This window comes from Notechis scutatus, chromosome 5, assembly GCF_049901735.1.
Source record: "Notechis scutatus isolate UNSWTSFEM ecotype Mainland chromosome 5, rNotScu1.2, whole genome shotgun sequence".
NCBI lineage: Eukaryota > Metazoa > Chordata > Lepidosauria > Squamata > Elapidae > Notechis > Notechis scutatus.
The window spans coordinates 82,048,620-82,067,570 of NC_142013.1; the positions used below are offsets into that span (position 1 = coordinate 82,048,620).

At 38.3% G+C, this 18,951-nt stretch overlaps 1 protein-coding gene across 1 annotated transcript in view; it reads left to right on the plus strand.

The window, feature by feature from the left end:
• Nucleotides 1–17,213: 17,213 nt before the first annotated feature.
• NPAS2 (neuronal PAS domain protein 2) overlaps nucleotides 17,214–18,951 on the plus strand; it is a 69,457-nt gene continuing 67,719 nt past the window's right edge. Inside the window, exon 1 of the mRNA XM_026666788.2 lies at nucleotides 17,214–18,357. Within this exon, the coding sequence (XP_026522573.1) occupies nucleotides 18,041–18,357 (317 nt within the window). The 5' untranslated portion in view covers nucleotides 17,214–18,040. The remainder of the gene's footprint in view (nucleotides 18,358–18,951) is intronic.

Here is an 18,951-nt window from a genome sequence, read left to right on the forward strand (position 1 = left end):
CCTTATTTTTGGGGAAATACGGCTCTTCTCTAAAACTCTTTAAAGCCAAATCCATTTCCTAGCTATTGTGGCTCTCAAGTATGTGCATACTGTATAATAATAAATACTATTATATTATTTAGTCCAGACTATTCTCCAGCACTACATTTAAAAACTGGAATGATCCTGCTGAAATTCAAAGTCCTCAAATGCCAGCTCTATTTCTGGCTCAAACTTTACTTTTCTAGCAATTTCTGGATTACATTGATCCTCCTTATCAACTTTTTCTCTTTCTTGAAAGTCAAAATTGTGAATGATTAATGACATTTATGTCTTACTTGACAGGTTTATTTGTATGTGTGTGTGTCCACACTCATATTCAGTAATTTAGTGTTTACTATGTTGGTATTTTATTTATAAAGTGGTTTTATAATCTAATCAATTTTAAATATTTAGATTTTTAATATTCTACTATTTGTGTTCATAGAGTTTAGTAGATTGCTTTTTATTTACCATGACAGACATTTTAGAAAATGTAAATAAATTTCAACTTAAACCTTGTAGCTTTTTACAAAAACCGTGTACGATTCTTGCCAATGATTATAAAACAACACTGCTAATGTTTGCAGTATTGATTTCAAGTAATGATATTGTTGCAATCAGACATTCTATGCTTTGATCAAGAAAAATATAAAATAAAAAAAAAAGTCTGAAGGCTATTTTTGGATTTTATATTTTTCTTGTATATTTCAGTAGAAATATAGACTCACTCTCTATCTGCAGTTACCATGTCATGAGTCCATCTTCCTTGGTTGCATGATATTATTTTCTCATTCATGGTCCAAGAATGAAGCAGCTTAAAATTATCACTAAGTACTACGTATAGTTAAGTCATATACCCTCACCTGAACCTACACAGGCTTTAAGAAATATTGTATTTGCAATGCTTTGTCACTCATTCTGTTGGAGATGAGATCAGATTACCTGTTGTGAAATGTGACCAGAAGTGTGTTTTGAGATAGTTGAGTCATAGCCAGCCTATCAACATTACTCCCCCAATGCTTGCCCTATTAGCACCTTGTTTCCAGAGTTTCTTTTAGTTTTGCCATTTGCCTTATTTTTCTCAGTTAAAGCTGCCAGCAAGGTTCAGAACCGGGGAAACCTGCACTATTTTATCCAGGGAAAGTAGATAGGCATATTTGCATAATTTTAAATATGTTAAGTAAAATAACTAGATATCCACATTTATATTTAAGGAAGATTTATTCAGGGGTGGGATTCAAAATTTTTAACAACCGGTTCTGTGGGCGTGGCTTAGCTGGTGGGCGTGGCTTGGTGGTCATGTGACTGGGTGGACATGGCTTGGTGGTCATGTTATTGGCTGGGCGTGGCCAACTCAATATCACTCACATTGAGGCACGCATCTTCTCGCCTGGCCTCTCGTGACTATGGGGATGCTGCAACAGTCGTAAATGTGAAAAATGGTCATAAGTCACTTTTTTCAGTGCCATTGTAACTTTGAATGGTCACTCCACACAAGCAAAGTACCAGCAAAGGAGGGGGGAAAAACTCCAGAGAAGTTCCTGAGACAGGAAGTCTAGTCCTGCCAAGGATGTAATAAGGGTTAACGGAGAGGCAGTTTCTGTAAGCAACACCAGAATGTTTCCTTCCTGCCTTCCTTACAGGATTAGGCCAGTAATTTCTTCTAACAACCGGTTCTCTGAACTGCTTAGAATGTTAACAACCAGTTCTAGCGAATAGGTGCGAACTGGTAGAATCCCACCCCTGGATTTATTTATTTATTTATTACATCGAGGGTCCAGAAAACAATTATGATTTTTAAGGAAACTTCTTTTCCTAATTTGTCTGTATTTTTCAGTTCGCCACTTTCCTTCCTGTCCTTTTGAAGTCAGAGACATACTGCCCAGCAACCAGTCAATTTCAATTCTCTTCCTATATAACAGTGGTTCTTCAAAATATCACTGTACATTCTTAAAAGCAGTGGTGGGATTCATTTTTTTTTTTTTTACTACTGGTTCTGTGGGTATGGCTTGGTGGGTGTGGCAGGGGAAGGATACTGTAAAATCTCCAGTCAGAGGTGGTATTTGCCGGTTCTCCAAACTACTCAAAATTTCCGCTACCGGTTCTCCGGAACTGGTCAGAACCTGCTGAATACCACCTCTGCTTAGAAGTGATTGAGGACCACAAACAGGTTTGCCCTCTGGAACAGCTTGCCCTCAGAAGTTGTGGAAGTGTCATCACTTGAGACTTTCAAGAAGAGATTGGACTGCCATTTGTCAGAAATGGTGTAGGGTCTCCCGCTTGGGTGGGGGGTTGGACTAGATGACCTATAAGGTCCCTTCCAACTCTGATTATCTGTTATCTGTTATCGTTTTGATTTATCGGAGTTATATCTATCAATATGTACTGTATAAGAAACTGAAATTGAGAAATTGTAAAATATTTATTGACTTTGCAGATGATCTGAAAGACCATAATTTCAGAACTGTTGCTCTAGAAGTCCTGTCTAATTAAATACTTATGGTAGCATCTGTCTCTCTCCTTTCTGGCTCTACTTCTGCTCAACTGTCTACCTGTATGTCTCTTTATTCCATGGTATTTTGACCTGGAGATTTTGAAATGGAATGCAAGCAGAGAGACAGACAAATCAGCCTAGAGAAGTGCCAGAAAAGTCCTAGTCAGATCCATGACATTTGTAGTACAATATTCCATTGGTGGATATTTTCTCTGCTAACAAATGAATTGCTGAGATCAACTAATTCCTTAGATCTTAGGAAAAAGAGAACATGAAAGGTACAAAAAACAAGCCTAGGAAGAAAAGTAGGCTAAAGAAGCAACAGGACAAGAAAAGCAAAATATATTTAATAACAAACAGAAGGGGTATGAATTTGAAGAGGGAAAAGGGAAATCTGACCCAGAAAATAATTCAGATAACTGCAGAAGGAAGCATTTAGAATTTCAATATACTTTCAGTCTTGGATATAGTTCTCTAGCATGGGAAGGCAAACTTGGATGGATAACAAAAAGTAATTCTTTGGGGGGCAAGAAAGAAGCCAGGCGACAATATTCACACAATATTGTCTCCAGTTGAAACCTTTCCTCACTACAGATCCACTACTACAGAGGAGAAGTCAGGCAGATGATAAATTGTTCTGAGGTCTCTTTCCTCCACAAACCAGAGCCATGATCACTAAATGCCTATGGGAAGGACCTCTGAAGGGAGACAAAGTAAAGGAGAGCAAACCACCAAAGATTCACTTATCTGCTCAACTGGATCTTTCCATCCTCGCTATTAGGCTCCTTCTCCTAGTTGGATGGATCCTTGTAGGGAAGGAAAGTCTGCCAAGAGCACCTTGAATCATAATTAGTCCCATAGAGCCATTGATATCAATTCTAGGAATAGTTGTAACTCTCTTCTTTTGTAAATTAAAGAAATGTTAAAGAAATAAAGTGATCATCTGCTTGATTGTTTTTAGCAGACACACCTGCTCCACAAACAAGCATGCATAAAGATATATTTCAACAAGGTTCCTCTTTACTTGGAAACAAGAATGGTTATAAATATAGCTAGCAGCCCTAAACTTTTTTCACTTGCACCGAATGCATAATCACTGGACAGCATGAGCAGCAAGTGTGCCAACACTGGGCAGTAGTATAATTCCAAATTCCAGTCCCCCATTCTTTCACTCTTATGAATGGTCTTCATGCTTCTCTGCTTACACCCCCCTCCCCACATAATACACATTTACTGACCTCCATTTGTTGCATTTATTCTTCTATTTTTCATTTAATGAGTGTGCATTTATTGCAGGTGTAAACGTAACTAATATCAAGTGCAAAAACAAGGGCTTATAACTGGGTTCCTAGAGATTACTGCTGTGTTGCTTTGAACCAGGATCACAGGAAGGGACAAACTTGCTCTAATTTTGTTTACAGTAATTAACAGCAGTGGATAATGTTAATGACATGGTATTCCTGAAATGCTTCCTGCATTTTTGTGGTGGTATAAAGGCCTCTGCAATCCATTGTATTCTCATAACTTACCCGAGGCAGGCAGTAAACCTTCAGGAAAGCACAGCCTGTTGTATTTTGTTGCTGAATGCTGTACTGCTGGTTATAAATAAACATGTTCCTAATAATAGTTTATCTGTTTCGTCATGATCTGACTCACTCATGTTGCTCAGGATTCAAATTAAGGAATTGCAGTGTAGTAAGTAAAGAAAAAAAAAGATTTAGCACAGTAGAATAAAGCAACTGCATGGAATATTGTGAACTGCATTTCTCTCCTCTGCCCCATTTTAAATGCTTTGCTGTTTTGTATATAACCTGCTTCAGAATCTTGCAATGTTAATCTGTATCTGACAGGAAAGAACATGATTAATGTTCTCTGCCTCATTACAAATTACACTGACATCAAGACACATTTCAGTATCAAAAACAATCATTAATGTTTTTTTATTGGTCAGGAACAGTGCAGGGAAACAGAAAATCTCTGAAGCAGCTTAAAAATTGTGTTTTAATATGATGCATTCAGCAACAATAGCTTCTGGCAAACCTTGTTTCCTTCAGTGAATATCTGAAGTCTGTATAGTAAAGGAAAAGCACCATGCAAATATATTTGAATTGTTAACAACGTAAAGAAAGCCAGAGAAACTGCAAAATTATAGAACCTATGTTCTAAATTTGTTGTTGTTGTTAGTTGTAAAGTTATGTCCGATCCATTGAGACCTCATGGACAATGTTCCTCCAGGCCTTCCTGTCTTCTACCATCTTCTGGAGTCCATTTATGCTCACATCTACTGCTTCAGTGACTCCATCCAGCCACCTCATTCTCTGTCGTCCTCTTCTTCCATTGCCCATTTTAATTAAGCTGGTGAAACTGAAGTCCAAAACATTTAGAGAGCTTCAGATTGTCTTAATCTGATTTAATGAAACAACCAGAAAATTGAATTATTTCTATTCGAGAGCCAATTTGGTGTAGTGGCTCAGGCACCAAGCTAGAAACTATGAATTCTCGTATCATCATGAAGCCAGCCAAGTGGCTATCAATCTTTCCCTCTTAGCCCTAGAAAGGAGGAAATGGCAAATCACTTCTGAAAAGCCTTGAAAAGAAAACTGCAGGGATTAATCCAGGCAATCACCAGGACAGTGGTGGTATTCAGCAGGTTCTGACCAGTTCTGGAGAAATGGTAGCAGAAATTTTGAATAGTTCGGAGAACCGGCAAATACCACCTCTGACTAGAGATTTTACAGTATCCTTCCCCTGCCACACCCACCAAGCCACGCCCACAGAAGTAGTAGTAAAAATATTTGACTCCCACCACTGCACCAGGGGTTAACATTGACTCAAAAGACATAAAAAAGAGAAAGCAAGAGAAGAAAATGGAAGGGTAGGGAGGGGAAATGAAAGGAGGGTGTTAGGAATAACATAGGTTACCTAACGTAGTTTGGGTAAAATAATATATATAGACTATGATAGTGAATTTAAGTGTATGTCACTTTAACTGCAAAGCATGTAATTTTGGGTGCGGCTGTAAATCGCCATAAGAGGGAGCAAGAGAACTGGATTGATTGCTGGCTTACTGGATTGCTTGCTGACGATGATGGATTGTTAACTGCATGTTCTCTGCTGTTGCTGAAGGAAGAAAGGAGGTTTTACTTCTTCATATCTCTACTGCGAAGAGATATATTACTGGACTGATATTTGTAAGTTTAATGACCTCTTTTTCGACACTGGACTTTGCAACTGAATAATCCCCGGACAGACTGAACTAGTGTATGATATATGGACTGTTTGACTATGCTATAAAACTATTACTGGAATAAACTATTTAACTAGCACTATGTATCTGTTTTACTGAGTGTAAGCTACAAAAATGTTTGTCTCACATATTTGCCTGCCTGCCTGACTGCCGTGCAGGTTCTGCTAGGGTGTATATCCCTAACAGAGGGGAGGGGAGGAAAGAAAAGGAAAAGGAAAAAAATGAAAGGAAATAAGGAAAGGAAAAGAAAGTAAAGGAAAGGAAAGCTTCCTTTTGGCTATTAGGCTCAGATTAAATAAAAATATATCATTCACTAATGTTGTGACGTAAATATGAAACAATAGTCATGCAAGAACAGTAATTCCAATATTTGATTATTCTTAGCGTACTAAATCGATGGGAAATTGCTGGTGGGCTGTCAGCCTCTTTTACTCATTGACCTTTTGTATATGCATAGCTCTTCATTATGAATCAAAGCAAAACAGATGGAAGTAATTATCAATAATATCAAGAAGCCTCATGATAAATCCAGCTCTGAACATTGCATGAAAAACAATGCCAAAATGAATTGTGTTCTTTTTGGAGTTTTTGGAATTTCATGAACAGATGGAAAGACAAAAGGAAATCATTGTGCACTACGTTGACTGCTTATTAACTTTAAGCTAATGGTCTAGTGATACAGAAATGCAAGCATAAACACACACACATACACCAGCACCATCACTCAACATTATTACCTTTTTTTTCTGGAGATGTGAAAGTAACACTCATTATGTGAAGGCTCTGAATAATTATAACAGTTAGAAAAAACAGTATTTTGTCAAAAGTGTATTTGTCTTCTTCCAACACATCTGAGGATCAACTTAGATGTTGCAATACATGTATGTATTCAAAGTGTATATGTTTAAACATCTCAGGAGTCGAAGCCTCTCTACCTCGTAGTGAAATATACTTCATTGCTTTGATTGAGAGGATGAAAGGTTTACCTTTTATTTCACAACTGCTACTGACATTTAAGAACCATCATGTCAAATCAAAGATACCTTTAAATAATGTCATATTACATCTAGTTTCCATATTGATTCTCAGTTCCTAAGACAGCATGCTGTTTGAGATTGAACAGAGTTCTAGTCTTATTGAACAGAGTTGTAGTCTTATTGAGCGAGCATCAAAGTAGCAAAAAATCCTCTCTGAGTTCATTCAGAGTGTAAGAAGTAATACAATACACCAGGGGTATCAAACTCAAGGCCCGGGAACCAGATCCCGCCTGCAGGGTGCTTTGATCTTGTTGAGGTATTCCCCATTAGAAGAATGACTGCACTCACGGAAACATAGTGAGAGTGGTGATGAATAACACACAACCAGCACACAGATACACTGAATAGTAAAATGTAAGTTTTACTTCCTGTAAACGGGTAAACAAAGTCCAACGAACAGTCCAAATCATACACGGTTAAAGCAGTTAGTATTCAAAATAATCAGTTCAGGGATAATCCAAAAACAAAGTCTTTTTCTTTACCAGTATCATAAACAAAGTTCAGTAAACGGAGTTTGCGAATAGTTGCAAGACTCACAGCAATTCAAGCAGAATGACAATCAGACAAAAGGCAAAAGGAAATGCAAAAAAGAACAAACCAGGTTTCTGGCTCCATCTTATGGCCATTGGAGGAACCTCAGCCAATCACAATTACAACATTCTCTTAAAGATACAACAGTATTAAATGACTATCCTGGTTTATATATTGCCAACCCAACTATTAGGTGACTAACATTCCTAACAGATCTGGCCCACAGGTCTGTCCTGGAAACAGTGAAGGACTGGCTCGTGGTGTCTCTGCCAACAAAAATGGAGCTCGGGAGGGCCGCATGTGGCATCCCAAGCTCCGTTTTTGCTGGCAAAGGGCTGCAGGAGGCCGTTGCAGCTCGGGAGCCTGTTTTCACTGGCAGACTGCTTGGGCCACCACAGGACCCCCCCCCCCCAACATGAGTGATATCATACTGGCCATGCCCATCCTGGTCATGCCCACCCCAACCCCACAAGGTCAAACATAATCCTGATGCAGCCCTCAATGAAATTGAGTTTGACACCTATGCAATATATGTATTCTGAAGTTATGTCTGACTTTTCTTTTTTATCCAGGATCTATTTTACAGTTAGATGAGAAGCAGATGCTTAGTTTTTAAATTTGAAACACTTAGTTTTTAAATTTGAAACACTTAGTTTTTAAATTTGAAACACTTAGTTTTTAAATTTGAAACACTTAGTTTTTAAATTTGAAACACTTAGTTTTTAAATTTGGCCTTTCCACTACAAGACTGTGTTCAGGCTCAATTCAAACAAAGTTTAAGTGTAGCAAAAGAAATCCGCTTTATACCTATAGCAGGGGTCTGCAACCTTAACCACTAAAAGAGCCATTTGGACCTGTTTCCCACAGAAAACTCCGGGAGCTGATAATTAACAACTGGTGTGACTGGGTGGGCGTGGCCAAGGTGACTCAAGGTCACTCACTCCCACCCAGTCACCTCCTGCTCTGGAATGTGGAGTGAGTCTCCATCCCCTGCCATCACCCTTACCTTCTTAGGCCAGGGTAGGAGTGACGGAGGGGAGGGGAGGAGCCAGCCAGTGGTGGGATCAGCCAACAGGGAGCCGCAGCAGAGGGCCAAAAGAGTCACACGTAGCTCCAGAGCCGCAGGTTGGCAACCCCTGACTTATAGGGAAGAGAGGAATGGCATGACAGGATATGTATCATGACATCATTTGCTCATAATCTCATTGTAGCTTAGACCTGATGTCTAGGAAGGTAATGTGCTGCATTTTAAATGAGCTTATAATTTGAAGCCAAACTTGTGTAGAATTTTTAAAAAAAACAACGGATTGGAAAATTTATCAGAAAGCAATTACAATGTATGGAATGGTGCTCTTATAAACATAGTGTTACTTGTGGGCTTGCTACAACTCATTTGAAGCTCTGAGCATCTCCCCACAGTCTTGACTGAGTACAAATAGTAGTACCCCATGTAGCAAACAGCATATGGCATGCAAATATAATTAGTATATCACAAATGATGCAGTTGGCAGCACTGTGTGTGGTTCCTTCCAACATCGCACTCTGTCATGTTTTCCACTCTAATGGATAGGAGAAAATTGTAAGAACATTAGATAAAGAATATAACATGACTTCGTTTTCTCACTGCAGAAGCTGTGTTATTATCTGCACACCCCTAGATTAAAATACTCTTTTTCTATTATTCCATGGAATGATTACATCACACATTTCTATTCTTCAATTTGATTTAATCTATTTTACCACTGTATACACACAATATTGTGAAAACCGCAATATTTTAAAGGATACTCAGTTTTGTGTCTGGGTATGAAAATCTTTGTCAGGAAACACAACACTCTTTTTAAAGTCTCATCTTTAGTTGACAAATTTCAGGGAGCAATTCAAGTATCCCATAGTAATGGAGCTAGAGGAAAATTATACAAATAAATCATTTTTTGAAGCTCTATTTATACATAGGAACATCTTATCTTTTGGAAAACAGAACCTGTGAATTCCTAATACAGACAGGAATGTAAGAATGCATCTTCACATATTCTAGCATAAATCCAAAGAGACAGTCAGGTCATGTCTTCTGTCTCTTACAGTTTCAGGATGCTATTTCCTAATGGAGTGATACAATACAGGAACAACAAATCAAAACTGTTTCACAGACAATTCCCTTATATCTTATTCTGGGCCTATCTTGTTCCCAAAATCGCAGTGTTACTTCATGCACTGTACTCAGAGTTATTTTAAATGGAAGGATTATGACAGGATTAAGAAGAGTTAAATTTCCTTTACGAAACAGAGCTTCTCTGAAAATGCTATTTGCATAATAATTTGAATTGCCATTTGCAATACCACAATTAATCTTACTTTTAGTTCTTTCCTCCTTTTAAATTTTTAAATTTTTGAATGGGGTTTTTCTTTCTCTAAACAGTTTCAGATAAGATTCAGAATGTTCAGTGGAATTCCTAGTTCTATGTTAACTTGATTTAAGAATCAATTCAGGATATAAATGTGAGCTGATTCTTGCTACTTAGATATATTTTCTATTTATACAGAACATACTGAAAACATATTATTCATAATTTAAGAAAATACTTAGCTCTGAAACCCTTAATTTTCTAGTATAAAATTCCTCTTGTCCTTATACTCCCCCTACCAATGTTGATTAAATAAATGTTTTATAGTGTTTATCTAAAGGAATACCTTAACAGCTAATTATACTGTCCAAGTTGAGGATTCAAGGATAAAGCACTTAGATAACAATGTTCAAGGCTAGAAAAGATAACCATGGAAACATGTTCAGCTCTTGATCTGCTGCATATATAGACCTGTTAATTGGGAGGCTCAAATACTGGTAATACTTATTAACTATGCCAGGTATATAACTTCTATTGTTATTCTTAATCTGAGATATATATTAGTATATGTAACCTGTGGAAAGAAAGATGGACATGCAATGATTCGGCATTAGCGAGAATATTAAATTCAGTAATTTTGATGACTCAATAAACACCATAATTTATTGTCTATAATTGATTGACACAAAATCATACTTATTATTTACTGTTCCCTATTTTTTGATAAACAACAAAGAACATATTGAAGAACATATTAAATATAATCATGAATACTATTACTCTTAAGAAAGGAAGGGCTCATGAAAGCAAAAGTGCCCAGGGGTCACAATATTCAAAATGTGGCCCTACCCAAGCATGTGCTATAAAATGGAGAGCTCCAGGCTTAATCTTTTCAGTTCATTCATTATTGTGCTGCACTTGATTAGTGACATTCTTAATATCATTAATTTGGGATATATCTCTGGCTCATGATGTTAATGGAATGGAATGTAGGAATGACCTTGAGAGAGGGGAAGAGATGATAGACAAGAGAGAGAAAGGAGCCAGCAGTTGCTTAAGGAAGAAATTTTGAAGGACCCACCTTAATTGATCAAGCTGTAAAAAAAAGTTGTTGGTTTGTACTTTGAGACCTGCAAGATTCGGTAAATGTAGATCTATCTTACAATAAAGTAGAATTACTTCATCTGATTGTGTTTCCTGTCCGGTTTATCTGGGGGGGCTGACAGTTAATGAGGAAAGCAACTACCAGTAATATGATATATGAAAGGCCTCGAGCAGTTGGGAAAAGAATTATAAATATCTGGATTGCAATTGTTGCTATTCCCAGCATCTTTAGATGCAAAATAATAACCATGTTATTCTTCTATGGTCACTTAAGTTAGCATTGGAGTTTGTTTGGATAGAAAATAGAGAAGTACATTTTGTTCTACTTGGAAATGAAACTTCTCCTAGAATCTAAAAAAAGATTGCACAGAGTAGCCAAATTTTAATTGGCATTCCAGGCAATGCAGTCCAAAAATGGAGGTGGTGGGTGTGGAGAAGAATATTAAATTAATATTAGCAAAGAATAAATAATTGATGTTATTCGTATCAACTAATAAGTAAGTATAAACATCCAGTCAATGGAATAATCAATAGCAAGTGTGAAATTTATTTAACACTCTTATACATAACCTCTTGAACACAGAAACATGCCTTCTCTGTCATTATGCATCAATGTACATTTAATAAGCAAAGTAGATATCTCGACTCCCTGACAGAAAATTATCTATAAATCTTTGGTTTCTCACAATGGAAAAACAGATAATTTCAGCTAGAGTACTAGGAAGGGTTGAAAAGCTAGCCTACTTTTTCCCCCTCATCTTGACTTTTCCAACTTGTTAAATTGAAGTGCCGTTCACCCATTCTTAGGCTGCCAGAAGACCATGCTGGCATGAAATTTGCTTTTATTGCCTTTATTCTATGAAACCTGCTAGGATGATAATAATGGAGGAGAAGGAGGAGGAGAAGCAGAAAGAAAGGGAGAAGGAAAAGAAGAAGAAGGGATTTCCATGGACAGAAATCCCAAAGAAACATTTTTCCTTCCCTCCCCCCGCAAGAAATATTTTATGAACTAAATACACAAAATAAACAATAAAATTGCAAAGAAACAAAAGAAAGTTGAAACAAAACCAAAAAAACATATATTGCATATAGTCAAAAACACACATACATGCATAAAAGTTGCAATAAATAGAATAATTCATTTTGATCATCCATTGTCTCCTTCTCATGCCCATCTCTCACACACTACCATGATGCTTTCTAATTTGTAATGCACCCCTGTACATCCTCCCTGACCCACAATACACCTCTTGACCACTCCATTTACTTTTTCTGATTCATGATATACCATTTGTACACACTGCTCAGCATCATTCTGGGCTGGTCTCTTTTACTCAGTCCTAGGAAGTAGTAGTCCATGGCAAATCACTTCTGAAATCTTTCCAAGTAAATTTCAGAGACTTGTCCAGGAAATCTAGAAGTCAAGATTAATACACAAATACTCACACAAAAGTCTCCTAAGAATGTTGGAAAGTTTTGGTGGAGAATATTAGTATTAAAAACATTTGGAGACAGCGATTTGTCAAAACCAGCATTAGTCTGACACTGTCAAAATATATTTTGGAAGTTTTTAAAGGGTGTTTACTTCTCTTTTGAAGTCTTTTGACTTTTAATAGTTTGAACATATGCATAATGAATGAGAATATTGTAATCCTATATAATAATGGAGTCCCCAATATTATAGATTGCTTGTTTGATTAGTACATAAGCATGGGTTTAATAGGAAATTGGAATCAATGCATGTTTCTGATCGTTTCATGCAGTTCTGATTTTACGTTTAAAGTGGTACACTAATGAAGTTTCAGAATTTTAAGGAATCATATTTTACCCTGCATTAGACATATAAATTAATAAACTTTCAGTTCTTGCTTTATCTCATACTTTACTTCTTTGCACATGTTTAGTTCTCTAAAGGATTATTTAATCACTACTTATATTCTCCAGTAAGGGAGAAAAAGAGAGTTTGAGCTGAAAAAATAAAAAAAACCATTCCTTTTTAGTACGTTTAAATACTAGATTTAATCTGATTATGATTATAATTTGATTCTCAAAGCAAGGGACAAAGGATGCAAAAACAAAAGGCCTATATTTTTGTGATACAGACAGAAGTAATTAAACATGATATTCCAAATTCTTTGTAACATGAACAAAACCCAGTTCGTTCATTTGAACTGCAAGTTAATTATATAGCTTTTCAGTACATAGTATATGCTGGCTAGCTTTCAAAAGGAATATTAGTAACAAATAATATAAGGGAGAAATACATATATTGACCTATTTTTTTCTTCTTTAAAATTACTGTGAGAAAGCTTTTACTCAAACTGACAATATGACATTGCATAGCCAAATAAAGTTACTATTTATACTTTGAGAAAAGGCAACAGAAAACCCCACAGTTTTACATTCTGCTGGGATGCACATCAACACCTCCAATCATTTCTACCCATTGAGTTCAGATGAGGAAGGTTTTTAAAGTAAACAATCCTTACTAAACTTAATAATAAATAATTCAACCACTAATTGTATATGCATCTAACTAGAATTAAATCCCACTGAATTCAGTGTTCCCAAGAATATATAGTTAATTATACTCTTGACTCAGGAGAAACACACACACACACACACACACAAATACACATAGATAATTTAAATCTCAATAGCAAACTGTTTTATAATTCAAGAACTACTTCTTGGTGAAACATGGTTAAAGAATAATAATTAAAACTATATAAAAACTCCTGTTGGGTATTTTGTCATAGTTGAGGTTTAGTTTTTGCCACCTCCATTTTCAGATGAAGCTCATAAATTCTGAGCTATAGGAATTTTACCTGTAGGCTACAAACATCTTTGTGCAACCAAGAATCACATAAAGCCCTCTTATGAAGAATTTGTGGATGCATTTTCCCTTTGTCTCTACCCTTTGCAATGTGGAATAACCACAGTGGAAATATTGGGCTAAAAAACTAAACAACCTCATATGACTCAAATCCTAAATAATAGAGAAGGGAGACCTCAAAAATGCCATCTTGAAATAACAAATTCAAACACTATTATCCCAACAAGGAAAAATTGGAATAACTGTAAAACACCCCAATGGATAGATAAGAATAATTCAAAAGCAAGCTGAGAAGCAAAAAGAAGATATACAGTATAGGAAATAAACAGTATAAGAAACAAAATAGAAACTAATAACAAAGGAGGAGTCTACTCTAAAGGATAACTAAAACCTATAGAGGTGGAATAAAAAAGACTGAAATTCAGAAATAAGTTTGATTTGAAGCTTTCAAAATATAAGGAAATTTGGAGAGAATGTCAAAAGTACAATATTGCAGTAAATCACTGTTAATTTACTGTGCAGAGAAGTAGTAATAGAAAGTAAGGAGAAAGCAAAATGACTTAATATATATTCTTTATGGGACAGAAAGCTATTTTTAATATTTCTGAGGAAAAGATATTAACACACCTCAAGGATGATAAATGAAAAATAACCTTAAGTCAAAATGTCAAATCTGTAGGGACAAGTGAATCAGATGCCAGCTGTTGGAGAAGTGGTGGAACTTTTTTTTGGAAACACTAGTGATAATAATGAAAAACTGGACAACAGCAAGAAAATCCCAACATTCAAAAAGAAGAAGAAAGAAGATGCAGGAGAATACAGAACAGTTAATTTGACGTTTGTACTCTGCAAGGTTCTAAAACAGATTGTCAAGTAACAGATTTGTTTCTGCTTAGAAAAAGATGTTACCAGGAGGGACCAAAGATTTGTCAAAAACAAGGTATACACACACACACACACACACATACACACACGTAAATAAAAATATTTACCTCTGCCGTATAGGATATGTGTGTGTGTGTGTGTGTATGAAAACCAATCTTTATTTTCAATGTGTGATTGGATTTGATAAATTACACATATATATTAGCAATGTTTGGCAGCAATTATGGTGTATGAAGGAGGAAGGTATGTAACCCCAGAACTAATGTCTCTCTCTCCCACCTCTGAATACAAATTGACTTGTAAGGGGAACTGCTGGTAATGATAAGCACAGAATCCAGTAGACATGAGGAATTCAAACATTTCTCCTTTGCATAATCCTGCTCTAATTCTGTCAGCCCTTCTATGTTTTTTCAAAATGCAACTTCTATAATAAATGTGTTCATAGATCCCCACTTTTCCTTGAGAGAAACCTGAGTTGATATGTTGCAGAATGGTGGTGGAGATGGTGCAGTCATAGGCATACTAAGTACTCATTGTTTACTTTCTACCTGTTATATATGAGTAATGCAGGACTATGGCGTCATAACCACAGCACCAGCAGTTGTGCTACCTGCTTTCTTTGCAATGGGTACTCAACAATGTCTTTAACTATCAGATAACTTAATCGGATTGGATGTTACTTCTAGTATCACACTAAATATTCTTAGTATACAAATAGTCCTCAATTTACGATCACAATTGAGCCCAAAATTTATGTTGTTAAGTTAAAAAAATTTGTTAAGTGAATTTGTTCCATTTTATGACTTTTTTGCCACATTTGTTAAGTGAATCACTTAACAAATTAGTAACATGGTTGTTAAATGAATCTGGGTTCTCCATTGACTTTGCTTGTCAGGTCACAAAATGACTCCTGAACACTGCAACCGTCATCAATATGAGTCAGTTGTCAAGCATCTGAATGCAAATCACGTGACCTTTGGGATGCTGCAATGGTCATAAGTGTGAAAAATGGTCATAAGTGGTCATTAAAATGGTCACTGAGGATGACATTTAATTTCATTGTACAAGGTGGAATGACAATAAACTAAACTAACCTTTTTTGGTGCTGTTGTAACTTTGAACGGTCACTAAATGAACTGTTGTAAGTTGAGGACTACCTGTATTTCAGGGAGATGATTGCATTTTCAAACAACTCTTGCAGCTGACTTTAGTTTATACACTTTAGACCAGTGGTTCCCAAAGTGGGCAGTACCATCCCCTGGGAGGCAGTGGGATGCCTTAGGGGGGCGCTAAGAGGCAAGGGGGCCAGCCATGCCCACAAATTAGGCCACACCCACAGAACCAGTTATTAAGAAATTTGAATCCCACTCCTGGTGGGGGTCACTGAGGACGAGTTTGTCGCACCAAGGGGGCGGTGGACTGAAAAATTTTGGGAACCACTGCTGTAGACTATTCACCACAGCTCTACCCTTGGTTTGTAATGTTAAGGCTGATCATATTTCCTGGAGCTTAATGTAAAATTCAACCGCTAATCTTTCTTCTAGGCAAACCATGATCCCTGTGGGAAATTATATCTTGTAAAAAAGTAAAGATTTTGTAAGCTCCCTTTCTAATACTGGAATTTAATGACCTCGCCTTTTATAAAGAACATTAGAATGCATGATACTAGAATGAAATCTAAAGGCAATTAGTCCAAATGTTACATAATTATTTTATTTTTAATTGCTTCTCTTCAGATTATGCACATCTTGTAGCTTGCTCCTTTTTCTTTTTCTGTCTTTATTTCTCACTATCTGTTTTACTTGCTGGAAATGAATTTGAAAGAAGTGTGGAGATATTGTATTTTAATAATAATAAAACATTTCAACCAAGTTTAGTGTGGAAATGAATATGAAAGAAGTGTGGGAATATTGTATTTCAATCATAATAAAACATTTCAACCAAGCTTAATATTAAAACTACTCGCATAATTTGAATCCAGCAATTGTAGGGGTTTGCTTAAAAACTTCTCAAATTAATAACTGACTCATTAAAAACAACACCATAGCACTTTTAATCCCAAAGTTGAACTTAAACCTACTATAATTATATTTTATGAGTGTGTTTGTCTAACAGCAGAGAAATGTAACTCATCTTGAAACTTGTTATCAAAATTAGGAAACTTATCCCTGGAAGTTTAATAGGAAGTCCAGAATCTGTAGTTTTTTTTACAAATGAAATTTTGAATTAAAAATAAAATTCAAAACCCCAGTTCATTTTCGCAGGGTCATAATCTGGAAGGACAAACAGGTAAATTGGTTAGTTTATCTGAAAAGTTTGCAAGGTTTAGTACAGACATCTAAGCCAGCAGCCCTTACTGATATAAAAGGTGATATTTTTTTTCCAAGAGGCAACTGGACTTTCTGGTTTTTCTTTGAAGCCGTTTGGCTTCTCATCCAATAATTTTCTTCGGCTTCTTCAGAGCTGAAGGAGCTCTGCATGACTGAGAATCTCCACAGATTTTCTGATACAAAGCTCGCAAATAGCATGTTAAATTCCAGCACGTCCTCCTGGTCAGAGCAAATCAGTTACCTGTTTGATTTCCTCTCTGTCCTCAGCATTGAAAAGAAAACACACACACACACACACCGCTCTATTGGCATTATCCAGGATTTGGTCTTCGCTCAAGCCTTCATCCCCAAAGATTTTAGATCCTCCCTTTTCTCCTCCTCCCGGGGGAGGTCACGGATGTTTGGGAAAATATGTAGGTCAGTGGAGCATTTCCTGCACTTGTGCAAAAACAAGAGAAGCGGGAAGGCACCGTCGGGAGGGAGCCCTCCTTCAGCCGCCAACCCTCGGCAACTTTCTCTCTTGGCGCTCAAGGAAGCGAAGCCTACTTTATTTATTGATTTGGTTGGTTGGTTGGTTCCCGGGCCGTGGGAGGCGATCCGACGGCGCTTTTTATGCCCGCGGTGACCCATTTCGTCGCTTGCCTCTCGCCCCGCTGCTCTCGCTTGTCTCCGGCTAGAGATTCCGGCTGATTTTTCTCCCGAGCTGCGGCAGCGAGCACCGGGGAACCCTCCCGCTCCAGCCTCCCCCGCCCTACTACATCAACAGCCCCGCGCTTCCCATTCCCGCTGGAAGCAGGCAGGCCACGCGAGCGAGCAGGCGCGCGAGGCCCCCCGATGATCTGAGGGGAGTCGGGAGGCGCCAAACTGCGCCCAGCCGTCCTTCCTCCCTCCCGGCTAAGGGTGGGAGCGCCTGAGACGCTGCTGGGAGAATGTCCCCTTCGGGTCGCCGGGACAGCAAGTTTCAAGGCAAAACGGCGCTGCTGGAATCGGTGCGCCTGCAACTTAATGCTCTCCGAGAAGCCTGCGTTACCGGCAGCAGCAGCAGCAGCAGCAGCGGGCGCCACCGCCATCCCCCGGTGTCCAGCGTCCTCCTCGGGAGGCTCGCGGCCGTTTGCGCGTCTCTCCCGAGCTTCTCTTTTCGTCCCTCACGGGACTGCGCTGCCAGCGCTGGGAGGAAGCCGGAGCCCGGCATGCGGCGTCCCCTCACACCATGAGAAACAGCGGGCGCAGAAATAGCCGCGGCGACAGCTCCACCAACAAGCCCGGGTTCAAAAAAGCGGCGGAGCCCCATTTCCCCGACGCATTGGCGTGCGTCAGGGAGCGTTTACCCGGCCTTTGGCAGGAGGGAAAAAGCCGCAGAAGCTCAGGGGACAGTGGTCGAATCAAACTCGAGAGCGGCGAGGGGGACAGTCCGCGCAGCCTGGTCGCCACCGCGGATAGCAGCAGCAGCAGCAGCGGCGTTGGCGTTGGCGTTTGGCGCCTCCTGGACACACGCGCCCACCTCTCCTCCCGGCACGGGCACCCCAGGTAAGCCGCGCAGGCGGCGCTTGGCACAGTGACACAGATAAGCAGCCGCCCGGGACCTTTGGTCCACCTTTTCCGATCATAAACATAAGGGGGCGCTTTGCTACTGGAGGCGCGGGACGCTTGCGGGTTATATCTCCATCCCGGATGCCCGCGACCCGCCTTCCCATTGCATCTCCCCTGCAGAGTGGACCAAGAATTGTTTTAGTTTGGAGATTGCCTTTGTCTGTTAGCTCAGAAATAATAGGATGCTGATAGCTACATCCTGGAGGATGCCTAATGAACGACAGTATTGTTGACTCATTTGACCAGGGTGGTATAAGGTCATCTGCCTTGAGCAAAGGGTTGGACTAGAAGAGCTCTTGAGGACTCTCGTAGCCCTATGATTCTGTGTTCTATTTGTATGTGCAAAACTCGAACCAACAAGTGTGGAGATTGAAAATTAACTGAATTGCTCATTTGAGTTACTCTTTATTTCATAGCTTTTCTTTCCATGCTGTTCTTTAATGCAAGGCTAATGCTAGTTTTGGATTACACATTACAATTTAAATATAACTCTTTTAAAAGATGATATTCTGGTGGTAAAAAAAGCTAGCA